Source organism: Pseudochaenichthys georgianus, chromosome 24 (genome assembly GCF_902827115.2).
Source record: "Pseudochaenichthys georgianus chromosome 24, fPseGeo1.2, whole genome shotgun sequence".
NCBI classification, from domain to species: Eukaryota; Metazoa; Chordata; class Actinopteri; order Perciformes; family Channichthyidae; genus Pseudochaenichthys; species Pseudochaenichthys georgianus.
In genome coordinates this window covers 24,299,579-24,319,975 of record NC_047526.1, presented here as the reverse complement: position 1 = coordinate 24,319,975, position 20,397 = coordinate 24,299,579, and the positions used below count along the sequence as shown (strand labels likewise).

The 20,397-nt window shown below is 38.7% G+C and overlaps 2 protein-coding genes across 3 annotated transcripts; both read right to left on the bottom strand.

Annotated features, from left to right (window-relative positions):
• Positions 1-756: 756 nt before the first annotated feature.
• Positions 757-12,378, bottom strand: cd164 (CD164 molecule, sialomucin). Of its 2 annotated transcripts, XM_034075427.2 has the most exons (6): positions 12,139-12,378; positions 11,195-11,272; positions 5,898-5,966; positions 5,417-5,530; positions 4,406-4,480; positions 757-4,316 (listed from the first exon to the last, which is right to left on the bottom strand). In XM_034075427.2, the coding sequence occupies exons 1-6, from the start codon at positions 12,197-12,199 to the stop codon at positions 4,144-4,146; spliced, it is 570 nt and encodes a 189-aa protein (XP_033931318.1). In that variant the 5' UTR covers positions 12,200-12,378; the 3' UTR covers positions 757-4,143. The 2 variants fall into 2 exon arrangements, with proteins under 2 accessions (XP_033931318.1, XP_033931319.1); XM_034075428.2 differs by lacking the exon at positions 5,417-5,530 and having other exon boundaries at positions 12,139-12,377.
• Positions 12,379-12,709: 331 nt separating this feature from the next.
• Positions 12,710-20,362, bottom strand: ppil6 (peptidylprolyl isomerase (cyclophilin)-like 6). Its single transcript, XM_034076008.2, has 8 exons — positions 20,216-20,362; positions 20,036-20,131; positions 19,543-19,731; positions 19,248-19,310; positions 18,929-19,076; positions 14,274-14,333; positions 14,038-14,173; positions 12,710-13,950 (listed from the first exon to the last, which is right to left on the bottom strand). The coding sequence occupies exons 1-8, from the start codon at positions 20,291-20,293 to the stop codon at positions 13,839-13,841; spliced, it is 882 nt and encodes a 293-aa protein (XP_033931899.1). The 5' UTR covers positions 20,294-20,362; the 3' UTR covers positions 12,710-13,838.
• Positions 20,363-20,397: the final 35 nt, after the last annotated feature.

Here is a 20,397-nt window from a genome sequence, read left to right as displayed (position 1 = left end):
CTCTAATAAAGTACCATTTTGCACCTTCCTTGCACCGCCTCTGACTCCCTATCTCTCGGCACTACAAGTGACTCATTTGTTCATATTTAAGTATTTTCTAAGCATATAGCATGCGGTTTTCAATTATTGATATGTCCTGATTTTCTCTGTAGCCTATATCAAATCAATGCTTTACGTTTTTGGAAGACATTTAGATACTGCTATCATGGACATTCTATAGACCAGATATTGAATCTATCAAATATTAACCAGATGAATTGATACTGAAAACATTTATTATAGTTGCAGCCCTACACAAACATAGGCCTATCTATCTCCAAATAGTTTTCAAAAGGTAAACACTGCTGAATTTGTAATCGTTTAAAGACTAAATATTTGATGAGGGTTTGTTCAGCACTGCTTTGCTTCACTCCTGTAAGACTAGAGCTTGTTGACCTAGCATCACACACACACACACACACACACACACACACACACACACACACACACACACACACACACACACACACACACACACACACACACACACACACACACACACACACACACACACACACACACACACACACACACACACACACACACACACACACACACACACACACACACACACTTGTCTGGGCAACCAGCGGCTCAATTGTAACCATGGCGATGTATCCTGTGACCTGGCTCATCGTCCCACTTTTGATTTGTCATTTAAATCACCAGCTCCAAGAGAGTTGCCACTGCTGCAAAATGAGAAGGTGAACACAGGGATTTGTTTTAACAATATTCAAACTTTATTGGCTTTACATCGTGAAACTAAAGGCAACACTTGAAAACAAGGCACAAAATCAAAAACAAAAGGTTTGTGAGAGATGGGAAAAAGTAGCTAAAAATAAGCAAAACAACATTTCAAGAGGCTTTGTGGCACCTGCAAGTGTCTACATATGGCTGTCAAAGAGGGGTGGGAGGAACAAAATATCGTACCTTCAAGACAGCCTCTAACACAAAAAGGTATGGCACTACAGTGTGTGCAGAAAGAAATAAAGCCACAAAAGCAAATGTGGGAATCAAAAAGCTTTTAACTCGTTGCTCATTGACACTGCCAGGCTGAAAACTGAGGAGAGCCGTCCATGACCAAGCAAATTTAAAATCCTACTGAACATAAAACAAGTAATTCAATAAAACAATTGAAAAATACAACCAAAGTGGAGTTCAAGTCATCATGTTCGGAATATGGAGAAAATGTTGCAGCTATTTAGTTACAATGTGCTAGTGAGAAGTTGTCCAGGCTTCTTTTAGTTGAAAACTATATCATCCATTAGCTGCATTTAAACATCTATAATTCTATTGTGTGATTGGTTGATTTGTAGACACTTAAATGCCAGCCTTTAAAAGTACAACATGCTGCCTGGTTTGTGCCTGCACATCTCATCAATAGTACATGCTCTGTGGGTGTGATCTAGAAGTTAAGGCTGAGCATGACAAAACAAACGTTTAGGCAGAATACATCACAGAAAACCACTTCACAGGGGTCTGAAAGTGCTGAGTCCCATTCATTTAATAGGGGTGGCATATCTTTTTTTTTTTTTTTTACAAACTACAACTTTATTTGGGTATTAACTGAATAAGGAACTTTTCTTTAAGAGGTGCACGGACTGATTAAGTAGGAGAAGCTTCGGAGAGTCGACACAATGGACATCTACTGTGTTTTGAGGTCAACATGTGATGCTGTGTTCTTAAGGAATGCAGCTACCATGTCGAAAGCAGAGGCTGGATTCACACAGCAGGCAACAGCTGTGAATAAAACTCAAATATTCCTCTAAATTTAGGCAAAGGCTCTCCAAAAGCAGCAAATGGACAAATGGGTACAGCTAAGGCAAAACTCTGGAGCCTTCTCGCTGCAGTTGGGTCTTTGGGCTGCAGCCTAATGCCACCAGGTGTAAAAAGGCGTATTAATGGTGCGCAGCAGGAAACATGTGAACCTAAATTATAAAAGCCAAAAGAAGAAAAGAAACATGGATTTATTACAGTTTGTGATGACAAAACAATGTGATTATTCATCTATTATCTAGTTAATATTCAAGACCGAGTATTTATACAAGCATCAGATTTTTTTGTTATTGGCTGAACCATGAAAACATTTACAAAGAGAAACTTACAAAACAAAGCTCGTCAGTGCAATGCTCAATTTCCATGCCAAAACTGAGGACTTTGGCTCAATGCACACGTTTTCAAGGCATTCTTTCAACTAGCATATGGACTAATCACAAATAATCAAGTGGTTTTTAAGTGTCTAAATCCCTAAGAGCATATGCAATGGGAGGAAAAATCACAACTCCTAGCATTCAGCATGCAATACAAGGGAAAAAAAGAACATTCTTGACACCAACAAGCCGCTACGAGCAAAGATGTACTGATAAACACTCCTTCATATAGCCTTTCCTTAAGTTGAAGATGAACAAAAACAGGACATGGCTATGTACAGGAGGGACAAAAAGGGAACAAATTAAATCACACCGTTAGCAGCAAGCTAGTAAGAGAACATGAGCTCTAGCATGGAGCTCTGTTGCTGCAGTTCTGCACTTCATTCACAATCCTCTCATTTACACGGCACAGTCAGAAATTAGAGGTGCAATGCTCATTTGGCCAAACAAGCACTCAAACAGTCCAACATTTTTACCTCAATGCACTCTCCGCAATACTCAAGTTTATTAAACTAAGCCCAATATTCTTGCCTTTCGTTTAAAGAACATTCCCTGATTTATATCACCAAACAGCGGTCCCAGATTTCCTGCCAGGTCACTGTTCATGCTTCGAAATTCAACACAATTGAGGAATAAATAGTGAGAAGGGAGGACATTTGGGAGCAGTGTTAGGCACTACTAAAGGGAGAGAGCCTTTACATTATCCATTTACACAAAGTCACCAGTGAGAGGACGATATATTCTTGTACTGAATATAGTCTTCTACTGGCTGGACTGATCAAGGCCCTCAAATGGCAACTATCTATTGTATACTTCACAATAAAGGCTCTTCAGTCCAGCTGGGATACTACAGTTCTCACCAATATCAGCACAGCGATACCGTTTCTTTCATTAAAGAAACTAATGATAACACTTGGGCCTCAAACAAGAAGAAAAGACTCACACTCTTCCACCGCTATCTTTAAGTCTCCCAGGACATTAAAAGGCACTTCAATGCTATCACTGTCCACATCAAGAAGGTGCATGCCATTTTCCTTATCTCTCTGTTCTCTATATTACACATTATCTAAAACAAAATATTTATTTCTATTTCTGAAATATTCTACAATCTTTCATTAGGACCCACGGGCCCTCTTTGACTTCCCCAAAGAAGCGGGGGCAAAAGGCCAGCTGACGTTAGAGTGGGTACGTTTTGATGTCGGTGAAGTTCAGAAATAACAGTTGGGAGATTACAGGATGGGAAATTAACTTAATACAGGATGTATTGCATTGAGCTGCTCTAGTGGCAGTTGATTTTTGCAGTTTTTTACAACTATTATAGGGAACGTTTTCCCTTAGGGACCTCAACAGCAGAAGACACACAGCACTCCTAAAAGCCAAGGGAGACACCCAGAATAAGACTTTTGACCAGAGGGATCACCATTAGTTTTTTTGGTCTGACATCAGATAATTTAGTATTGCTTTTATTCCCTCGTGCGTAACCCCCACCACTTTGACATCATCTACAAACACATAATACAGCTTGGGGGAAGAGGGAACCTGCCTACGATTCAACAGGCTAAAAGCAATACTGAATCATCACAGTCATCACGTTTAAGAATAGCTGTGAACTCAAACAGTGTTTCCAAATAAAAGAAAAAAGGATGATAATACTAGCAGTTTGTAGCCATCTTACTCCCAACAGGAAAGCTACACTGTGTTCATGACTAATTCTCTCTTGTTTACTTGAGAGAATAACATGAACCGCCTCACTCTGTTGGGAAATGGCGTGCACAGAATGACTAATGGAATGATGGAGGTGGGAGTAACCACCCGATGATCTGGAAAAAACCTGCTAGAAAACACTGTTTGAGTTCCCCGTGATGAGTGCGTGCCGAGTGGGGAGTCCTCTCTGGAAGGTTCTGGTTAGTGATGGGGATTGGTCATGTGACGTGGATCAAAACGAGCGGCTGCTTCAAAGAGTGTGGTAGTTGCGGTCCTTGGACTTGCAGAACTTGTAGAGGAAGAAGATGACGGCCTGCAGACCCAGGACCAGCACTATTCCACCAATGAAGCTCGCAGCGTCGAAGGTGTTATGGTGAGGCGCAGGAGAGGGGGCGACCTTAGTGGTGGCCGGGGCGGTGCCAGCTGTTATAAAAGACGAGAAATGGAGAGTTAATGCATCTTTCAGGACCGATTTAGGAAATAGTCTCGCTCTGTCACAATGTCAGACTTACTTGTATTAGAGGGGGAAGCCGTGGTGATGTTTCCACTATGAGTCGTGATGACAGGGGGAACACTGGTGGTATTGGCTGGTGTAAGGTTACAGTGAGAACACATCTATTAGTCTTTACTCGATTTCCTTTAAAGCTATATGATTTATTTGTAGTTGTAATCCCGAAGAATTTGGTCTGGGTTCATTTGCACTCATGGTATCAGTAAGTACGGTTCAATACCAACGATTTGTTGAGTCTTTGTCAGGAGTACAAACGAGTAAAAGTGTGTCTAAAGTGCAGCCAAACAAACGTGGTTTTGATAAAGGGATAAGTCAATAATAAATTCAACCACTATTTGATTTCAAGCTGCACACAGCTGAGTGTTTCTTTCTCAGCAGGGCACAGTAGAGCTTGTTGCCTCGCTGAGTAGTTGGAGATGTAACGCTAAAATAACTCTTCATTTAACAGCTAACGGTGACTAGTTCTGTTTTTTTCTTAGTCCTTTGCCAAAATAAAAAAATTATCCAACGATAAAAAGTGCTGATGATTACAAGTGCTTGTTTTGCAGGCAGATTTATGGAACTTACTGTGACAAAAACATTGTTTCTTTTGACTGCTGCACAATAAATGCCACACTGTGTTGTGCCAATTGAAGTCTTTAAATGTGACGCTGCAGTAGTAGGGTATGTTGGGTTTGTAAAACTGAACAATAAACAGCCTGATATCGCTTAATTTAAGCTGAATTACACTCTGCATCACTTCCGGTCAATCCTTCGTCAATTGGCAATTTGAGTGGGGATGGTGGACTTCACCTCTAACAATGATATCTACTAACTAAACTATATAAAAACGCAATTACAAATACATTGCATGGCTAACCATATAATATCAAAAACAGGGTCTGATTTCATTTAATTCTTCAATATTACAACTTTGGTACATCTAAACAAAACTACTAAAAAGACCAAATCGTATATGCTGCACAACAGAGAGCAAAGCTGACAGTAGCAGAGGTTTTTTAGGACTGGTTACCTGTGATTGGCTCAGGGATGCTGCTGTTAGAGGAGGCGGTGGTGACAACAGGGGGAGGGGGGGCTGAAGTGGAAGGAAGGGCTGGAGTGGGAGTAGGGGCTGGCGAGGTAACAGCTGGACAAGGAACCAACACCAAGACAGGGTGAAAGGGGGAAGCAATAGACACCGCACAAGAAAACAATGGCCAGAAATACACAGTGCTGCTTCATCATTTCTCTTGGATGGGTGGAATTATTTGTTTCACTTAGCCAAGTTTTGCCAACAAACATGACATAGACAAAGTGCTTAGACTGGCCATTAACACCTCAGAGCTAAACCCAAAGAGAATCTGCTGATTATTAGTATTGTTATTATTTAAATAGAAATATGGCGTCTGCAGATTCTCTGAGGACCGAAAAGAAGATGTTAATATAAAATGTTAATATAAAATGTTAATATACCAATCTGATATTTGATAGAAACACTACCCTGTTGGACTTACCTGAGCATGTAGCATTAGAGCAGGTCTCGTTTTTTGCCAGAAGAGTCATGTTGCGACAGCCAACAATTGCTGAAAGACAAAAAGTATCGTAAATGAAATGCTTTATGTGAATTAATGTGCCCAAAGTAGTTTCCTTTGTTGGCAAGAGTTATAGCACTTCAATCCTGAGCCTTTCATTTTCAGCTAATATATCATATAGAGTCATTATTGTTGTACAGCTCACAAAGAAGTCAAATGACAAACACAGTCTCCATCTCAAGGTTTTTCCTCTCTAACCCTTTCTGTGTGTACACATTACAACATAGTCAAAAAGAAATTACATTTTAGATGTAAAAAGCTGTTTTTTCTATGCATTAGTTATTACGTTTTACCACAAGAGCATGACTCAACAAAATAAAACGTGAAAATCTTTATACTTATATCTCATTGTCACTGGCGATAAAAAGAAAGTAACTTCAAACCAAGGGTGGGAAAGGGATTCAGATAAAATACATAAAAGTGGCAATGCTATAATGGAAAAAAAAGCTTCTTCAAAAGTCCTGTACTGAAAATATAACGGTACACGTAGGTACAGAAGAAATATATAATATAATATCAATATAATATAAGCATTCAACTACAAGGACTGGTTATGCAACAAGAAGAGGCACTGTCAGAGTTTTACTATAGTATTAATGTATAAACATGTGAGAAGAGGCATTTTAATGTGACCTCATTTTAACACATTCATGTGCAGAACTTCATTACATTTACTATTATTATTCCAGTACTATTAAAGAGTGAAAACATAATTTGTTTTATTTTTGTCTCAAAGTTTGAATGTCTGGGTGTATTCTCTTTAATTGTTCAAATCAGATTACTGATTAACTATGAGAGAAGGGACTTTGACCCCGCTGTGAAGCCTTGCCTGTCCTCAATACTTTACAAGAACACAAGATACAGACGAAACATCATAGTTACTTATTGTTTTACCTATATATACCTAAAAAACGAGGAAATCATTTATTTAAAATTAGTTTTCATTTCTTTAACTTAATGGTTTAACTCAGCCCGTGTCACAGACAGGAAACCATGAGTCATGACGGACAGCACCTTGTGACTTTAGAGTCTTTTCACACCCAGTGATGTTGTGAAACTGCCGTTGTGCTTAAGCGCAGGCAACCACACATAACCTCTGATCAGAAATTGCGTACAGAAAATGAATGATAAGTTGTTGTAAAATTATTAAAATTAAAATTATTTTAAATATCCTTCTTGCCAAACTTCGCACAGGGTTTTTCAGACCATGTTTAAGAGAAAGCAGACATTTTTGAATTCTAATGAATATATTATGTATCAGAGCTTAAATTATTGTTTCAATGTATACATCAACAGAAGAATACATTGCCTTAACATATGTATACAATTATGTTTCAGGCAACAAGGCCAAAACTGTTAGTTCTTAAATGTAATGATTTGATGCTTTTATTTGTCAAACATGACAGTACATTGAATATCTTTGAGTTTGATTGAAATAGCTTTTTTTTCTCACCTTGAGCTGTGTGAACTTGTAATGATTGGATTTTTAAAGGTATACTAAACTATGCAGTACCTCTGATGTGCAATAATGTGAATTCAACTGTCAGTCCGTCTACTTATCATGTTTAGCTTTTTATGGTTTGCTTCTTTAAATTTGCCAAATCACCATTTTGGTGAGACTAATCAATTATGATCTTATTTAGGATGATCTAGCTTACTGGAAATCGCTACAGTAATGAAAATACAGTAACAGTATACAAACATCAAGCATGGCTGCAATTTTCCATCACTTGTATTTTGGAACAAGGAACAAGATAATAACTAAATGTCTCAAGTGATAGGGAAGTGGGAAACATATAAAGCTTTAATAACTGTTTATTACAGTGACAGGGGAGGCTGTTAAAGACCTTTGACCCCATCTTTGTGTGGATTGAAATGGGACTAATGGCTCTTGATTGGCTTATACGAGCACACAGGAACATCATAAAGGGAACTGTGTACTAAATGAGGGACACCTGCTGCTGTAAAACATGTTGCTCCACCTTCCTTGCTTGTAATACAATAATCCACAGCAACCATCCAAGCTGACGACTCCCGCCAGATGGCTGATCATAAATTACAGTAAGGCTGCTGTCATTGTTCAAAGCATCTTTTGGCTTTATCCAAATAGGGTGACAAATAACTCGAAGCCTGTGTTACATTCTCCACAGCTCCCAGAGCTTCTTTCTGTATCAGGTTCATTACTGTGGGCACTAGCATTTGAAATAAGCTACTATTAAAAGGCTTTCATGTCATAACTATTAGTTTGTCAATTTGTCTCTTGGTTCAATTATTGAGGATGGGTCTTTTTCGGGGCTATTCTTTCAGGTTCCTGTCACTGTGCCCTAACTTGCCTCCACTGTTTCTCTATGTACCTCCATCTTGTGTTTCCCAGAATGCTACCTAACACAAGTAAGCACTTCTGTCCTGACTGACCAGGAAGTAAAGTAAGGACAAAAAAAGTCCGCTTCTTCATATATCTTAAACTCAAAACTAACCAAAGCTGGAAACGTAATGACTCACTGCCTTTCATAACTGTGATTAAGTAACATCAAGATCAAGTCATTTCGAAAGTGTTGGCGGCATTATTTTATAGACACATCGATCTATGTAAGTCAGGACATGTGGGAGGAGGGTTTTCAATCTCCAGTGTGTTAGAGCGCTGTTATCTCGCAGGCAGCTGTGAAAGGTGAGACCGACTCTCACCCTTTTTCGGTATAGTGACGTCTTCCTCACCACGAGGCCCAGTCATAACTAGAGGTGTGAGTGAAAGCCTCAGAAAGAGCTTCCTTGTTAAGAGCACTCAACCAGCTTTGTCACAAATGACAGCCTGTACTTAGAGACGCTACAGAGCATGTACACGTGTAACGCTTTTAAGCACTGGACTCCAGGGAAATGCACGTCCACAAATTCCCTAAAGCCAAGATAAATCTGGTAATGACAACGTGGAAGCTCGCTGCTGCAGTGTGGTCATGCTGCGCTTCAGCAGAGCCATCTTGACTGGAGAAAGCTGACCTTTCCACATTTTGCTGAGTTCATATGAAAAAGGGCGATCCATTTTTGGGTTTGTGAAAGATTTTAGCTCTGGCTTACTTGTGTTGGGGCAGTCAGTGTTGTTTAACAGTGTTGAGCCTGCTTTTGTAGTAGGCCGTTTGTTCTGGTGTGTGACATGTTCCAACATGAACAAGAGAAAAACAGCCAAACCTCTCTTTAAGTTTTAACAATGAGTCCTTTTCTGGTTTATACTACCATCAGATGATCAAGGGGAAAAAACGATAATCAAATCTTCCGTACAAAATAAATTAAAACTTATGAAAATGACCTCAAATCTTACAAGACAAATATAGCTCTTGATACACTTGTTGTTTTGTTTTTTGTGTCGGGCATGATTGTTTGCTATTTTCTTTTGTCCGTTTTGTGTAATTGTAAATCTGTACATGTTTCTCACTTGGGAAATACAACAGGCTTTACTACCCAGACCCTGTTGGCTCTGAGAGGATATAAATAGTGCTGACCTCACCTGTCCTGTCCAACCACATATTGCATTATTGTAAAGTGTCATTGAGGGACATACAACTTGAGACAAAACAAAAGAAGGGTGTGGGATCCTCTAACACTCCTGGAGAGAATCAAAGCTACTCATTGGCAAAGTTGTCTAACAGGTCAACTCCCATGAGACGTACAATGACTTGTTATTGCCTTACTAACGTCAACTGTTGCTGGAGAAAAGCTGGACCAACAAGTAATAAAGTTACAACAGACAGAGTATCTTATTAGTTTGAGATTAATAACAACTGAAATGTATGACAAGAACACAGCGCACTCCAGTCCTGAACTGCACCCGAGGCATAAATGATGAGAACAGCGAGGCACATGAAACTAATCTCTATCCTATCTGCACACTCTTTCCTCTAACTGAGGCCGTTATCCTCTCCTTCCTTCTGTCCCCCAGCGAGAGGATATTGCAGGCTTCCTGACACACATCCTCTTTCTTCATCTTCTTCACAATAACCAGAGACCTGTGTGTGCCTGCTGACACACACTGAACTCAGGCCAATATTAGACAACAGCCCTCAAGGCCGAGAAAGTCAATAACAAACAAAGAAAAAGTGTACGTGCTAGGTTCAGCTTTTGGTCAGAAGTCTAGCCGTTTACTTAATACAAAACTCAAGCAATAACCACAAAGGGTTTATCTCACAGTTTAATTGATATCTGCTGAATGAATCAGTGTGACAAACGTTTGATTTGAATATAGAAGATTGTTTGACTGATTTCTGCTTTACTTATAACACCCTTAACCTGATTTCCTAATAACAGCACGAATAAACAACCAGCTCATCTCCTCTCATACTAAAAACTCAACCCATAAGAGAAGTACGCAGTTGCAGTGAATGAAAAACCATTGGTTGATTTAGAAAACAACTTGTCATGCGGTTTTGATATGGAAACTCTGTTTTAATGAATGATGCATATTACTAAATCACAAACAGCAGACTTCCGAATGAGATTCCTAGCGGTGCAATACACCAACAACAAGATAAACAAAAGTGTTCCTGTAGCAGAACCACTTTAGTAAATAAGGGAAGACTTCAGCATGATCTGAAGCACTTCATAGCATAAAAGCTTAAAGAATCTCAAGAAGCAGCCTAAGCTCAGAATGTAAATATGAGACACATGTTTATATCCCTTAAGTTTCACCATAGCATTAGTTCAGTTATAAGGAAAGTAGCAGTCTAGTCTCACATAATTGAAACACGAGAACGAGAATTGGGTTTCAAATTCCGATTATTGATCCTGCATCGAGACATAATTTTTCTAGAGAGTATTGCAATGCATGACTCCCTTTTCCTATACATTTATCTCCCGTTCCATTTAAATCATCTACTAGCTACTACTGACGTTATTGTGATGATTAAAAGCGTGTCTATGCAAATCACTTACAGAATGTTGCCTTAACTAGATCCTCCCCCTTAAGAGCTGTCTGCCAGGAATGTACTTGTAAAACCAGCCCGTCCTGATCAGTGTGTTGTTAGTGTTCCCTGACGATTACGATACAGCCTGGGCTATAGGGAAATTGGCATCACATCATCTAAAAGTCAGCATCCACTGCCAATCATTCTCTCCATACCGTAGGAGTCATGTGTCGAATCAGTTCAGCTGTCTGGGCCACTTAGGACACACAAAGACAAACCTGTGCCTCTCCCTCCACAAGCCCACACACATGTATGACAGATACTCACGTGCTGTTGTGCAGTTGACCCACTGGCAATCACTGCTACTGCTTTCACACAGAGCACAGGACAGGGAGGGACAGTCATCTGAAAAGAAGAAGTCACAAATCAAATATAGTTGAGGTATATTTTTAATAACTTCCTGCAGGTGATGAAAATGATACTGTTGCTATCCAGATGTCTCACTCACAATAACAACACACATTTTAGCACAGACACACAGCATGGTTTTACATTGTTATTAATCTGTCTGCATTTCACATATTTATTTATTACAACAATAAGAAGTATTTTATCCGTACAGTATTTTTACATTCTTAATCATAGTCTATTTGACATATTTATGTTTTACTTCCCACACATTTACCTGTATATTAGTCACTATTTGATTACATTTACATATATTTCTGTTCGGTTCTTCTTGCACTATTTTGTATTGTTTATGTCTTATATTTATGTTGCATTGGTGAAGGAGCCTGGGACTTGACATATCCATTGCCATAACTACACTGTAGCTACTGTGCATATTAAAATAATACCTTTTAATCTTAAATGTAATGTTTGAAAGTGACAGAATAGAGATTCAAAATGTTACATAACAAGCTGATCTGGCGAAGATCTGCTATGGCTCCTCTTGTCATGCACATCATGTGAGAAATATTACTGTAACATAATTTTACATTTAATTTCGGGTCTATCGCTTGCTAGCAGGCTAAAGCGTTAGCTGGACAACTTGAGCGTAGACATTATACTGTCAAGTTGCCAAAATGATCATTTTGTACATTTCATTTTAGAAAGAAAATAAAGAAAGGACGGGAGACAGCTGTCAACCTCAGAGCTGAAACATCTAATAGTGCACTGTAATAACCAGAAATGGAGGCATGCAGACAGATCAAATCAGTTTTCTGGTGCATGTCTTCATCGAGCTGGTTAGCCTTTTAGCTCAAACTTACCTGCGGCTGCTGCGCCAATCAGAGCCACGACTACAGTGAAAAACACCACCTTCAGGTACATGACTGCGGCCGGTTTAATCCTCTTTATACTCCGAGAAGATACAAATGTGTGCTAAAAAACGTTGAGAATTAGACTCCAGCGATTTCACAGCTTCCTTGCCGTCTTCTTGCGTTTCTGGTCGCTACTGCTGTTGCTTGCTGCTCGCTGCCTCGCTACTTCCTACTTGACAGGTCATGTGGCATTTTTGGCTGGGAGGAGTGATACAAAAAAACGAGCGTATGTGAAGAACTACGTCAAAGGCAAGAAGGAGAGGAGTTTCTTATCATTAAGCAAACAGCTGTCACTCTGTTTAGGCAGTAAAAGTAAAAGTACTAAAACCACACTGTGTAGGCCTATATACTCAATTCCAGGTCAAAGTACTGCATCAAGAATGGTACTTATGAACTATTTAAGTATGTTTAAGATAATGTACTAAAAGTATTAGGAGTGAAAGAACTCATTGCAATATTTAAATATGTTTGAATATTTAAAAGCAGAAGTTATAATATAATAAACAAAGAAAACCCCCAATCAAATCAAATCAAGTTTTATTTATATAACACATTTATAAACGATTTTTGGTCGAGCCAAAGTGCTGTACATAAAATAAAAATAGCCTAGAGTAGAGACACTTTACAGCAAATACAACAGCACAGATTGTTCAGAATATCAGTATGAGAAAAACGACACCCTCTATCCTTAGACCCTCACATCGTACAAGGAAAAACTTCCAGAGAAAACCCACAGTTTAAGGGGGGAAATGGGAGAAACCTCAGGGAGAGCAACAGAGGAGGGATCCCTCTCCCAGGACGGACAGACGTGCAATAGATGCCGTGTGTAAATGGAAGAGATAATACATTTTACAGCATATAGACCGAATGTAATATATCATTATCAATAAATCATACATCAGCAATCCCATCTCTGACATTCCTGGCTCCTACACATGCACACTACTGAGTTTTAGGTAGAAGCAAAACCTTTAATAGCAACACCATTTTTGACGCTAATACACATTTATATCTGACTCTTGAGGGCTCTGAAATGAAGTGTACTTCTTGTGCCAAATCATCGATCAAAATCAATCAAAGTTTATTTACGCTTTACAGTTTAAACAGACAAAGAAATGAATAAATGTAAGTGGAAATACATGTATAAATACATTAAAGATATATAGTGTGTTTTTTTATTTATTTCAATATTTATTAATGTTTTCTTGTTTTTATTCCTGTATTTAGTCCTGTATTTATTCCTGTTTTTATTCCTGTATTTATGCATTTTTATTTGTTTTTACTTATGTCATGTTCTGTCCTCCATACCTTTGCTAGTTGTGTGCATAAAAGTACAAATCACACGACAGCAAGACCTATAGTTGGGCATTTTAAAAACACATTGGTGGTCCAGGTCTATGAATTGGTTTTTCATGCAGGTGCTCGAGGTTCAACACCCAGGGGAGGGACATCTTTTGTCTTCTGCTATGCTGATGTTAAATCTGGAGAAATTGTCCCCACCACATTTTCTGACAAAGCCTATGCCTGAATATAATGTTCGATGATTTCATCTATACTAAATAATCATATTTAAATCATAAGTCGCATGTTACATGTATCTCTTTATTTTATTCCATGAATAACATTGATAAAACATTTAAGCACTTGACTTAAAACTTAAACACTCCACAGTCTGTAACTTTACATTCATATTTGGGTCTTTCATTGCAGGTCACAGCTTCTTCTAATCTCCTCAGGACGTCGACACCCTCAACCACGTGACTAGAATAGAAAACCAAGACATTAGGCTCCAACTAATCAGAATTGAGATTATGCAGGATTGAGAAATAAAATAGGTGTAATACAAACCCAAAGGCAACATAAGTCCTGTCCATCCAGGGTGTTGGCTGCAGGGTGATGTAGAACTGGGATCCATTGCTGTGGGGACCCTTATTGGCCATTCCTAGAGTGCCACGTTTAGTATGGGACACAGCAAAGCTCTCGTCTAAATGGAGAAGATGACACATGTTCAGCTGAGTTTTCATACAGTACAAGTAAATCCACTAACACACACACATTCATTGTAATACCGTAGGTGTTTTTACCTTCAAACGCTGGTCCATAGACTGACTCCCCTCCATCACCTTTCCTCACTGGATTAATATCTATGTGATACAAAGATACAGCTTGCTCTATGTGAATAGACCAAAGACATTTGTACAAAAAACACTTCCTCAATTTCACATGATTTCCTAACAACTTTAGGTGCTGGTATTGTGTAAGCAAGGGCTGGGCTATGTAATGAGTATTGAAGGAAGTTACAGGAGTTCAAAGATAATTTCACTTCCAGTAAATAGAGTCAGATAAGTTTAAAAATCATGTGACCCAAATATAATAAAGCCTTTTCAAGCTGAAAAAAAATAATCATTATGAACATGAACACAATCCAGGAAGTTCAATTCCAGTTCAAGTACTAATCATTTATTGATATATTTTCCATTTCAAGTGGCATGTATGTCAAATTGGTCCCCTCCCCAATCTGATCAATGATGACATGTATAGCCGCATGTCATCATTTCAGCGCTGGTTGTCTTGGTGGTGCCCAGCAAACAATGTGGGCTTCGTAAATAATTGGACAGCCTTCTGGGGAAAACCTGGTCTGATTAAGAGAGACGGCATTCACCCTACTTTGAAAGGTGCAGATCTCATTTCGGCAAACATTTCAGGGCTTTGTGGACGTAATCCATGACAAACTGGAGTTGAGACCAGGAGGCAGAGTCGCAGTCTTACACGCTTCTCTGCGCTCTCTCCTAGGCAGTCACCCATAGGAATCCCGAACCCAATAAAATACCCAATATTAGCGGTGTGTGTGTCTGCCCAAGGACAATTTAAGGTAAAACCTAAAAGAGGTGTCATACATAATAACCTAATAAAAGTAAATGTAACAACTACTACAGTGCAACAAAACAGGAAGATTAAATGTGGTCTCTTAAACATAAGATCTCTAGCATCTAAAGCAATATTGGTAAATGATTTAATATCAGATTATAATATTGATATATGCTGTCTCACTGAAACTTGGTTGAGACATGAAGAATATGTCAGCATAAATGAGGCCACTCCACCCAGCCATGTCAACACTCATATTGCTCGAGGCACAGGCCGAGGAGGTGGAGTTGCAGCAATCTTTGACTCAAGTTTACTTATCAATACTAAACCAAAATGTAATTATACCTCTTTTGAAAGTCTCGTTATTAGTCTTACGCATCCGACCTGGAAAACTTTGCAGCCAATCTTATTTGTTACAGTGTATCGTGCACCAGGTCCTTATTCAGAATTCTTATCAGAATTCTCTGAGTTTTTATCAACTTTGGTTCTTAAAACAGATAAAGTAATTATCGTAGGTGACTTTAATATTCATGTTGACGATGATAAAAATAGCCTTACTGTTGCATTTAACTCTATATTAGATTCTGTTGGTTTCTGTCAGAGTGTAAATAAACCAACCCACTGCTATAATCACACTCTCGACCTTGTTCTGACTTATGGTATTGAAATTGAGCAACTATTAGTCGAACCGCATAATCCTGCTTTATCCGACCATTTCTTAGTAACTTTTGAAGTACTGTTACTAGACTACAAAGCATTAGTCAAAAGCTCTTGCAGCAGAAACCTATCTGTTAGTGCTATAGCCACATTTAAGGAAGAGATTCCACCAATACTTAACTCGATAGCATGTCTGCATGTAGGGGAGGAAACTTATACAAAATGTACACCACCCCAAATTGATCATGTTGTTGATAGTGCTATAGATGCGCTGCGAATAAAATTAGACTCTGTTGCTCCTTTGAAAAAGAAGAAAATAAAACAACATAGATTAGCTCCATGGCATAATGCCGAAACCCGCAAAATAAAGCAAAAGTCTAGACAACTTGAAAGGATATGGCGTTCCACTAAACTTGAAGAATCTCGTTTAATTTGGCATATTACTCTCAATGAATATAAGAAAGCACTGCGTAAAGCGAGAGCAGCCTACTACTCTTCATTAATAGATGAGAATAAGAATAATGCAAGATTTCTTTTCAGCACTGTAGCCAGGCTGACAGAGAGCCACAGCTCGATTGAGCCTTCTATTCCCTTAGCACTCAGTAGTAATGATTTTATGTGCTTTTTTAACGATAAAATTGTTACTCTTAGAAACAAAATTAATGACCTCTTGCCTTCGACCAGTATAGTGTTATCAACAGCTCCCGGAATCGTATGTTCTAATATTACACTAGATAGTAAACTAGAATGCTTTTCAGCCATTAACCTTGAACAATTACATTCAATGATTCTCTCTTCTAAACCATCAACGTGCATGTTAGACCCAATTCCAACTAAGCTGTTGAAGGAAGTTTTTCCATTAATTAGCACTTCTTTATTAAATATTATGAATATGTCTTTATTATCAGGCTATGTTCCACAATCATTCAAAGTAGCAGTGATAAAACCGCTTCTTAAAAAGCACAACCTCGATCCAGAGGTTTTAGCCAACTATAGACCTATTTCTAATCTTCCGTTCCTCTCAAAAATTCTTGAGAAAGCGGTCGCAAAACAGTTGTGTGATTACTTAAAAAACAATGATTTATTTGAAGATTTTCAGTCTGGCTTTAGAACACATCATAGCACAGAGACAGCTCTGGTTAAAGTCACAAATGATATTCTAATAGCCTCAGACAAGGGACTTGTCTCTATTCTTGTTTTGCTCGATCTTAGTGCTGCATTTGATACTATCGACCATGATATCCTATTGCAAAGACTAGAGCACTTAGTTGGCATACAGGGAACTGCTTTAGGCTGGTTTAGGTCCTATCTATCTGAACGCTCTCAGTTTGTACGTGTTAACGATGAATCTTCCACGCAAACCAAAGTTAGCCATGGAGTGCCACAGGGCTCAGTGCTCGGACCTATTTTGTTCACATTATATATGCTTCCGTTAGGCAATATTATAAGGAATCATTCTGTAAACTTTCATTGTTATGCGGATGATACTCAACTATATTTATCAATCAAGCCTGATGAAATTAATCATCTAAATAAAATTCAAGACTGCCTTAAGGACTTAAAAACGTGGATGACCTTAAACTTTTTGATGTTAAACACGACCAAAACTGAAGTTATTGTACTTGGCCCGAAGAATCTACGAAACAAATTATCTAAAGACATACTAACTATGGATGGCATTAATTTGGCCTCCAGTGAGACTGTAAGGAATCTTGGTGTTATATTTGATCAGGATTTATCCTTTAACGCCCACATAAAATCAATTTCAAGGACCGCCTACTTCCATCTACGTAACATTGCAAAAATCAGGCATATCTTGCCTCAAAACGATGCAGAGAAACTAGTCCATGCATTTGTTACTTCTAGGCTGGATTATTGTAACTCTTTATTATCAGGGAGTACCAAGAAGTCAATCAAGTCGCTTCAGCTGATTCAAAATGCTGCGGCTCGTGTACTAACCAGAGTTAGGAAAAGGGACCACATTACTCCTGTTCTGGCTGCCTTACACTGGCTCCCTATAGAACACAGGATAGAATTTAAAATTCTTCTTCTCGCCTACAAAGCCCTTAATGGGCAGGCGCCATCTTACCTTAAAGAACTCATTATACCCTACTGTCCTACTAGGGCATTGCGTTCCAAGAATGCAGGGTTGTTGGTTGTTCCTAGAATCTTTAAAAGTACAATGGGAGCCAGAGCCTTTTCTTATCAAGCTCCACATTTGTGGAATCAGCTTCCAGTTTGTGTTCGGGCGGCAGACACCCTATCCGTTTTTAAGAGTGCGCTTAAGACCTTCCTTTTTGATAAAGCTTATAGTTAGGGCTGATTAGATTCAGCCCCTAGTTTTGCTGATATAGGCTCAGTTTGTCGGGGGACATCTTACTTCTTCCTTCTCTCTGTCTATACCCGTGTACACTCATGTTCCGATTAACCCAGCCTCCCCAAATGTCTTTCTTTTTGGTGTCTATATACGCTGGGATCCGGAGTCATGGATGATCCTGCGGTCCTGTGTCCTGGATCGCGAGCGCTGGATCTTGAGTCGTGGCTGTGGTCCTGGATCATAGGTCCTGGATGGATATCCTCGTGGATTCATCTTCCTATTATACACACATGCATTTCCAAACATTTGGACTACCTATGTTGCAAATGTATTATCTTTTCAATTTACACACGGCATCTATTGCACGTCTGTCCGTCCTGGGAGAGGGATCCCTCCTCTGTTGCTCTCCCTGAGGTTTCTCCCATTTTTCCCTTTAAACTGGGTTTTCTTTGGAAGTTTTTCCTTGTACGATGTGAGGGTCTAAGGACAGAGGGTGTCGTATTGTCATACTGATATTCTGTACACACTGTGAAGACCACTGAGACAAATGTATCATTTGTGATATTGGGCTATATAAATAAACATTGATTGATTGATTGATTAACTGCCCTGATATTGAAGTTGGATGGATTATTATGTATTTCTATTTTACTTGTTATTATACCCTCATATTTGTCTTGATATGTGAAAGGTGTAGCTTATAAATAGCTATTATAATGTTGTATTTTTAATTGTCTGGTTTTTATCCTGTTTCAATATTTTTTAACTGCTTTTTTCCTTTGCTTTTTCACTCTAAAGCTACTGTAAGAACATAATTTCCTGGTGTGACATCATACAGTTATTTCCAATCTTATCGTATCTTATTTAAAATTGTGACATTGATAATGTGGACCGTACCTCCACCTTGCACCCAACCGTTTGGCACCACACGATGAAACAGGGAACCCTTGTAGCAAAGTGGGAGGCCACTTACTGATCCGCCTCGCTCTCCTGTGCACAGAGCCTCGAAGTTCTTTGATGTCTTTGGACAAATATCTGAGAACAGCTGAGGATAGGGAGGACAATGCACCTCGTAAAACATGCTGCCATTCTGTGATGTCATTTAGTTTTGTATACCAACCATTTAAAGAATATTACAATATACAAAAGTCAGGGATTTAAGATGACACAGGCGTTTTGTATAAGCACTGTGAAACAACATACATGTTTTCCTCACCTCAAACAATAACCTCCCTACTGCCTCTCCTGCTATCTCAATTTCCATGAAGACAAACTGATGCTATAATCAAAAGAAAGAGAGATGTATTATTTTCATGTAGATGATTTAAGGTTGAAAAAATATAATGAATACATGATTTGGACAGGGCACTCTTCATTAATAAGAGCAGCTAATGACTATAACTGTATAACTGGTTTTCAAAGATGACTTCATGTACACATAACATCACTTTTCATAAATGTTCCTATAACCTATATACATATATGTTTTTGTGACTGTGTTTTTGACTTGCCCCAGTGTTTCGAAGGTGTTTGTTGTAGTAGTCCTCAGTGAGAGCCATATAGAAAGTCTGTGGCCGAGTGAAAGAAAAATTCCATTCATTCTTGGCCCAGCGGGTGAGGTCCTTCTCATTACCCAGGAGAAGGCCGTCCAGAAAGCACATCAGGCTGCTGGAGTACTGCCACACATCACCACGCAGCTCCTTGAATCACAAGTGTTAAACAACAGATGTGTGGTTGTGAATCAGCTTTTCAGAAAAGCCATGACGTCAAACTACAGCAGTTGTGTGTTGTGTGTGTTTAGCTGTGGCATCACAACCCTCAGCAAGCTGCTGCAGCTCATCTACAACAATGGAGGAAGATAACATGTATATTTACCCAAGTGCTGTACAATAATAATTAATAATTTTAGGTTACATTACACTTTTACTATCATTGTAGAGCATTGTTCTACTTTTCTGTTAATTTGATTAATTTGCATTTCAAACGTATAAACAGAGGACTTACCCTTTTCTTTTGACACAGATATGTGTGCCAGTCTATTTCAAGGAGTGATTTAATTTTCGGATCCAGAAACTTCTCAGGAAACTTTTGTTTTAGTCCCTGTTGTTCATAGTCAAAGGATAAAAGTGTAAAATTGAGGGAAAACACATGTTACATAAAACTGTAAGAAATAAAAAGCTTTACCTCGACAATACTTTTGGCAACATGGAAACTGCGATCTTTAATCAAGCCAACAATTTGTATGTGTAGTTTAGAGTCCATGGTTTAAAATAAAAACAGTCAAAAAAATCCTGAGCCTGGCCTGTAAACAAAAGCCTCGTATCCATAGCAACAAGCGCTTGAATATGACGTTCGTGTTGAACAAG

Bases quoted from the DNA above. Each gene is read 5' to 3' on its own strand.
- ppil6 (XM_034076008.2), bottom strand. From the start codon at position 20,293: ATGGACTCTAAACTACACATACAAATTGTTGGCTTGATTAAAGATCGC. The intron at 19,732-20,035 runs GTAAGTCCTCTG...TTGTGATTCAAG, and splicing joins ATCTGTGTCAAAAGAAAAGG to GAGCTGCGTGGTGATGTGTG. The intron at 13,951-14,037 runs GTTTGTATTACA...TTTCTATTCTAG, and splicing joins AGGACTTATGTTGCCTTTGG to TCACGTGGTTGAGGGTGTCG.
- cd164 (XM_034075427.2), bottom strand. From the start codon at position 12,199: ATGTACCTGAAGGTGGTGTTTTTCACTGTAGTCGTGGCTCTGATTGGC. The intron at 5,531-5,897 runs GTAAGTCCAACA...TTCCTTGTCCAG, and splicing joins CTCTAATGCTACATGCTCAG to CTGTTACCTCGCCAGCCCCT. The intron at 4,481-5,416 runs GTAACCAGTCCT...ACCTTACACCAG, and splicing joins CATCCCTGAGCCAATCACAG to CCAATACCACCAGTGTTCCC.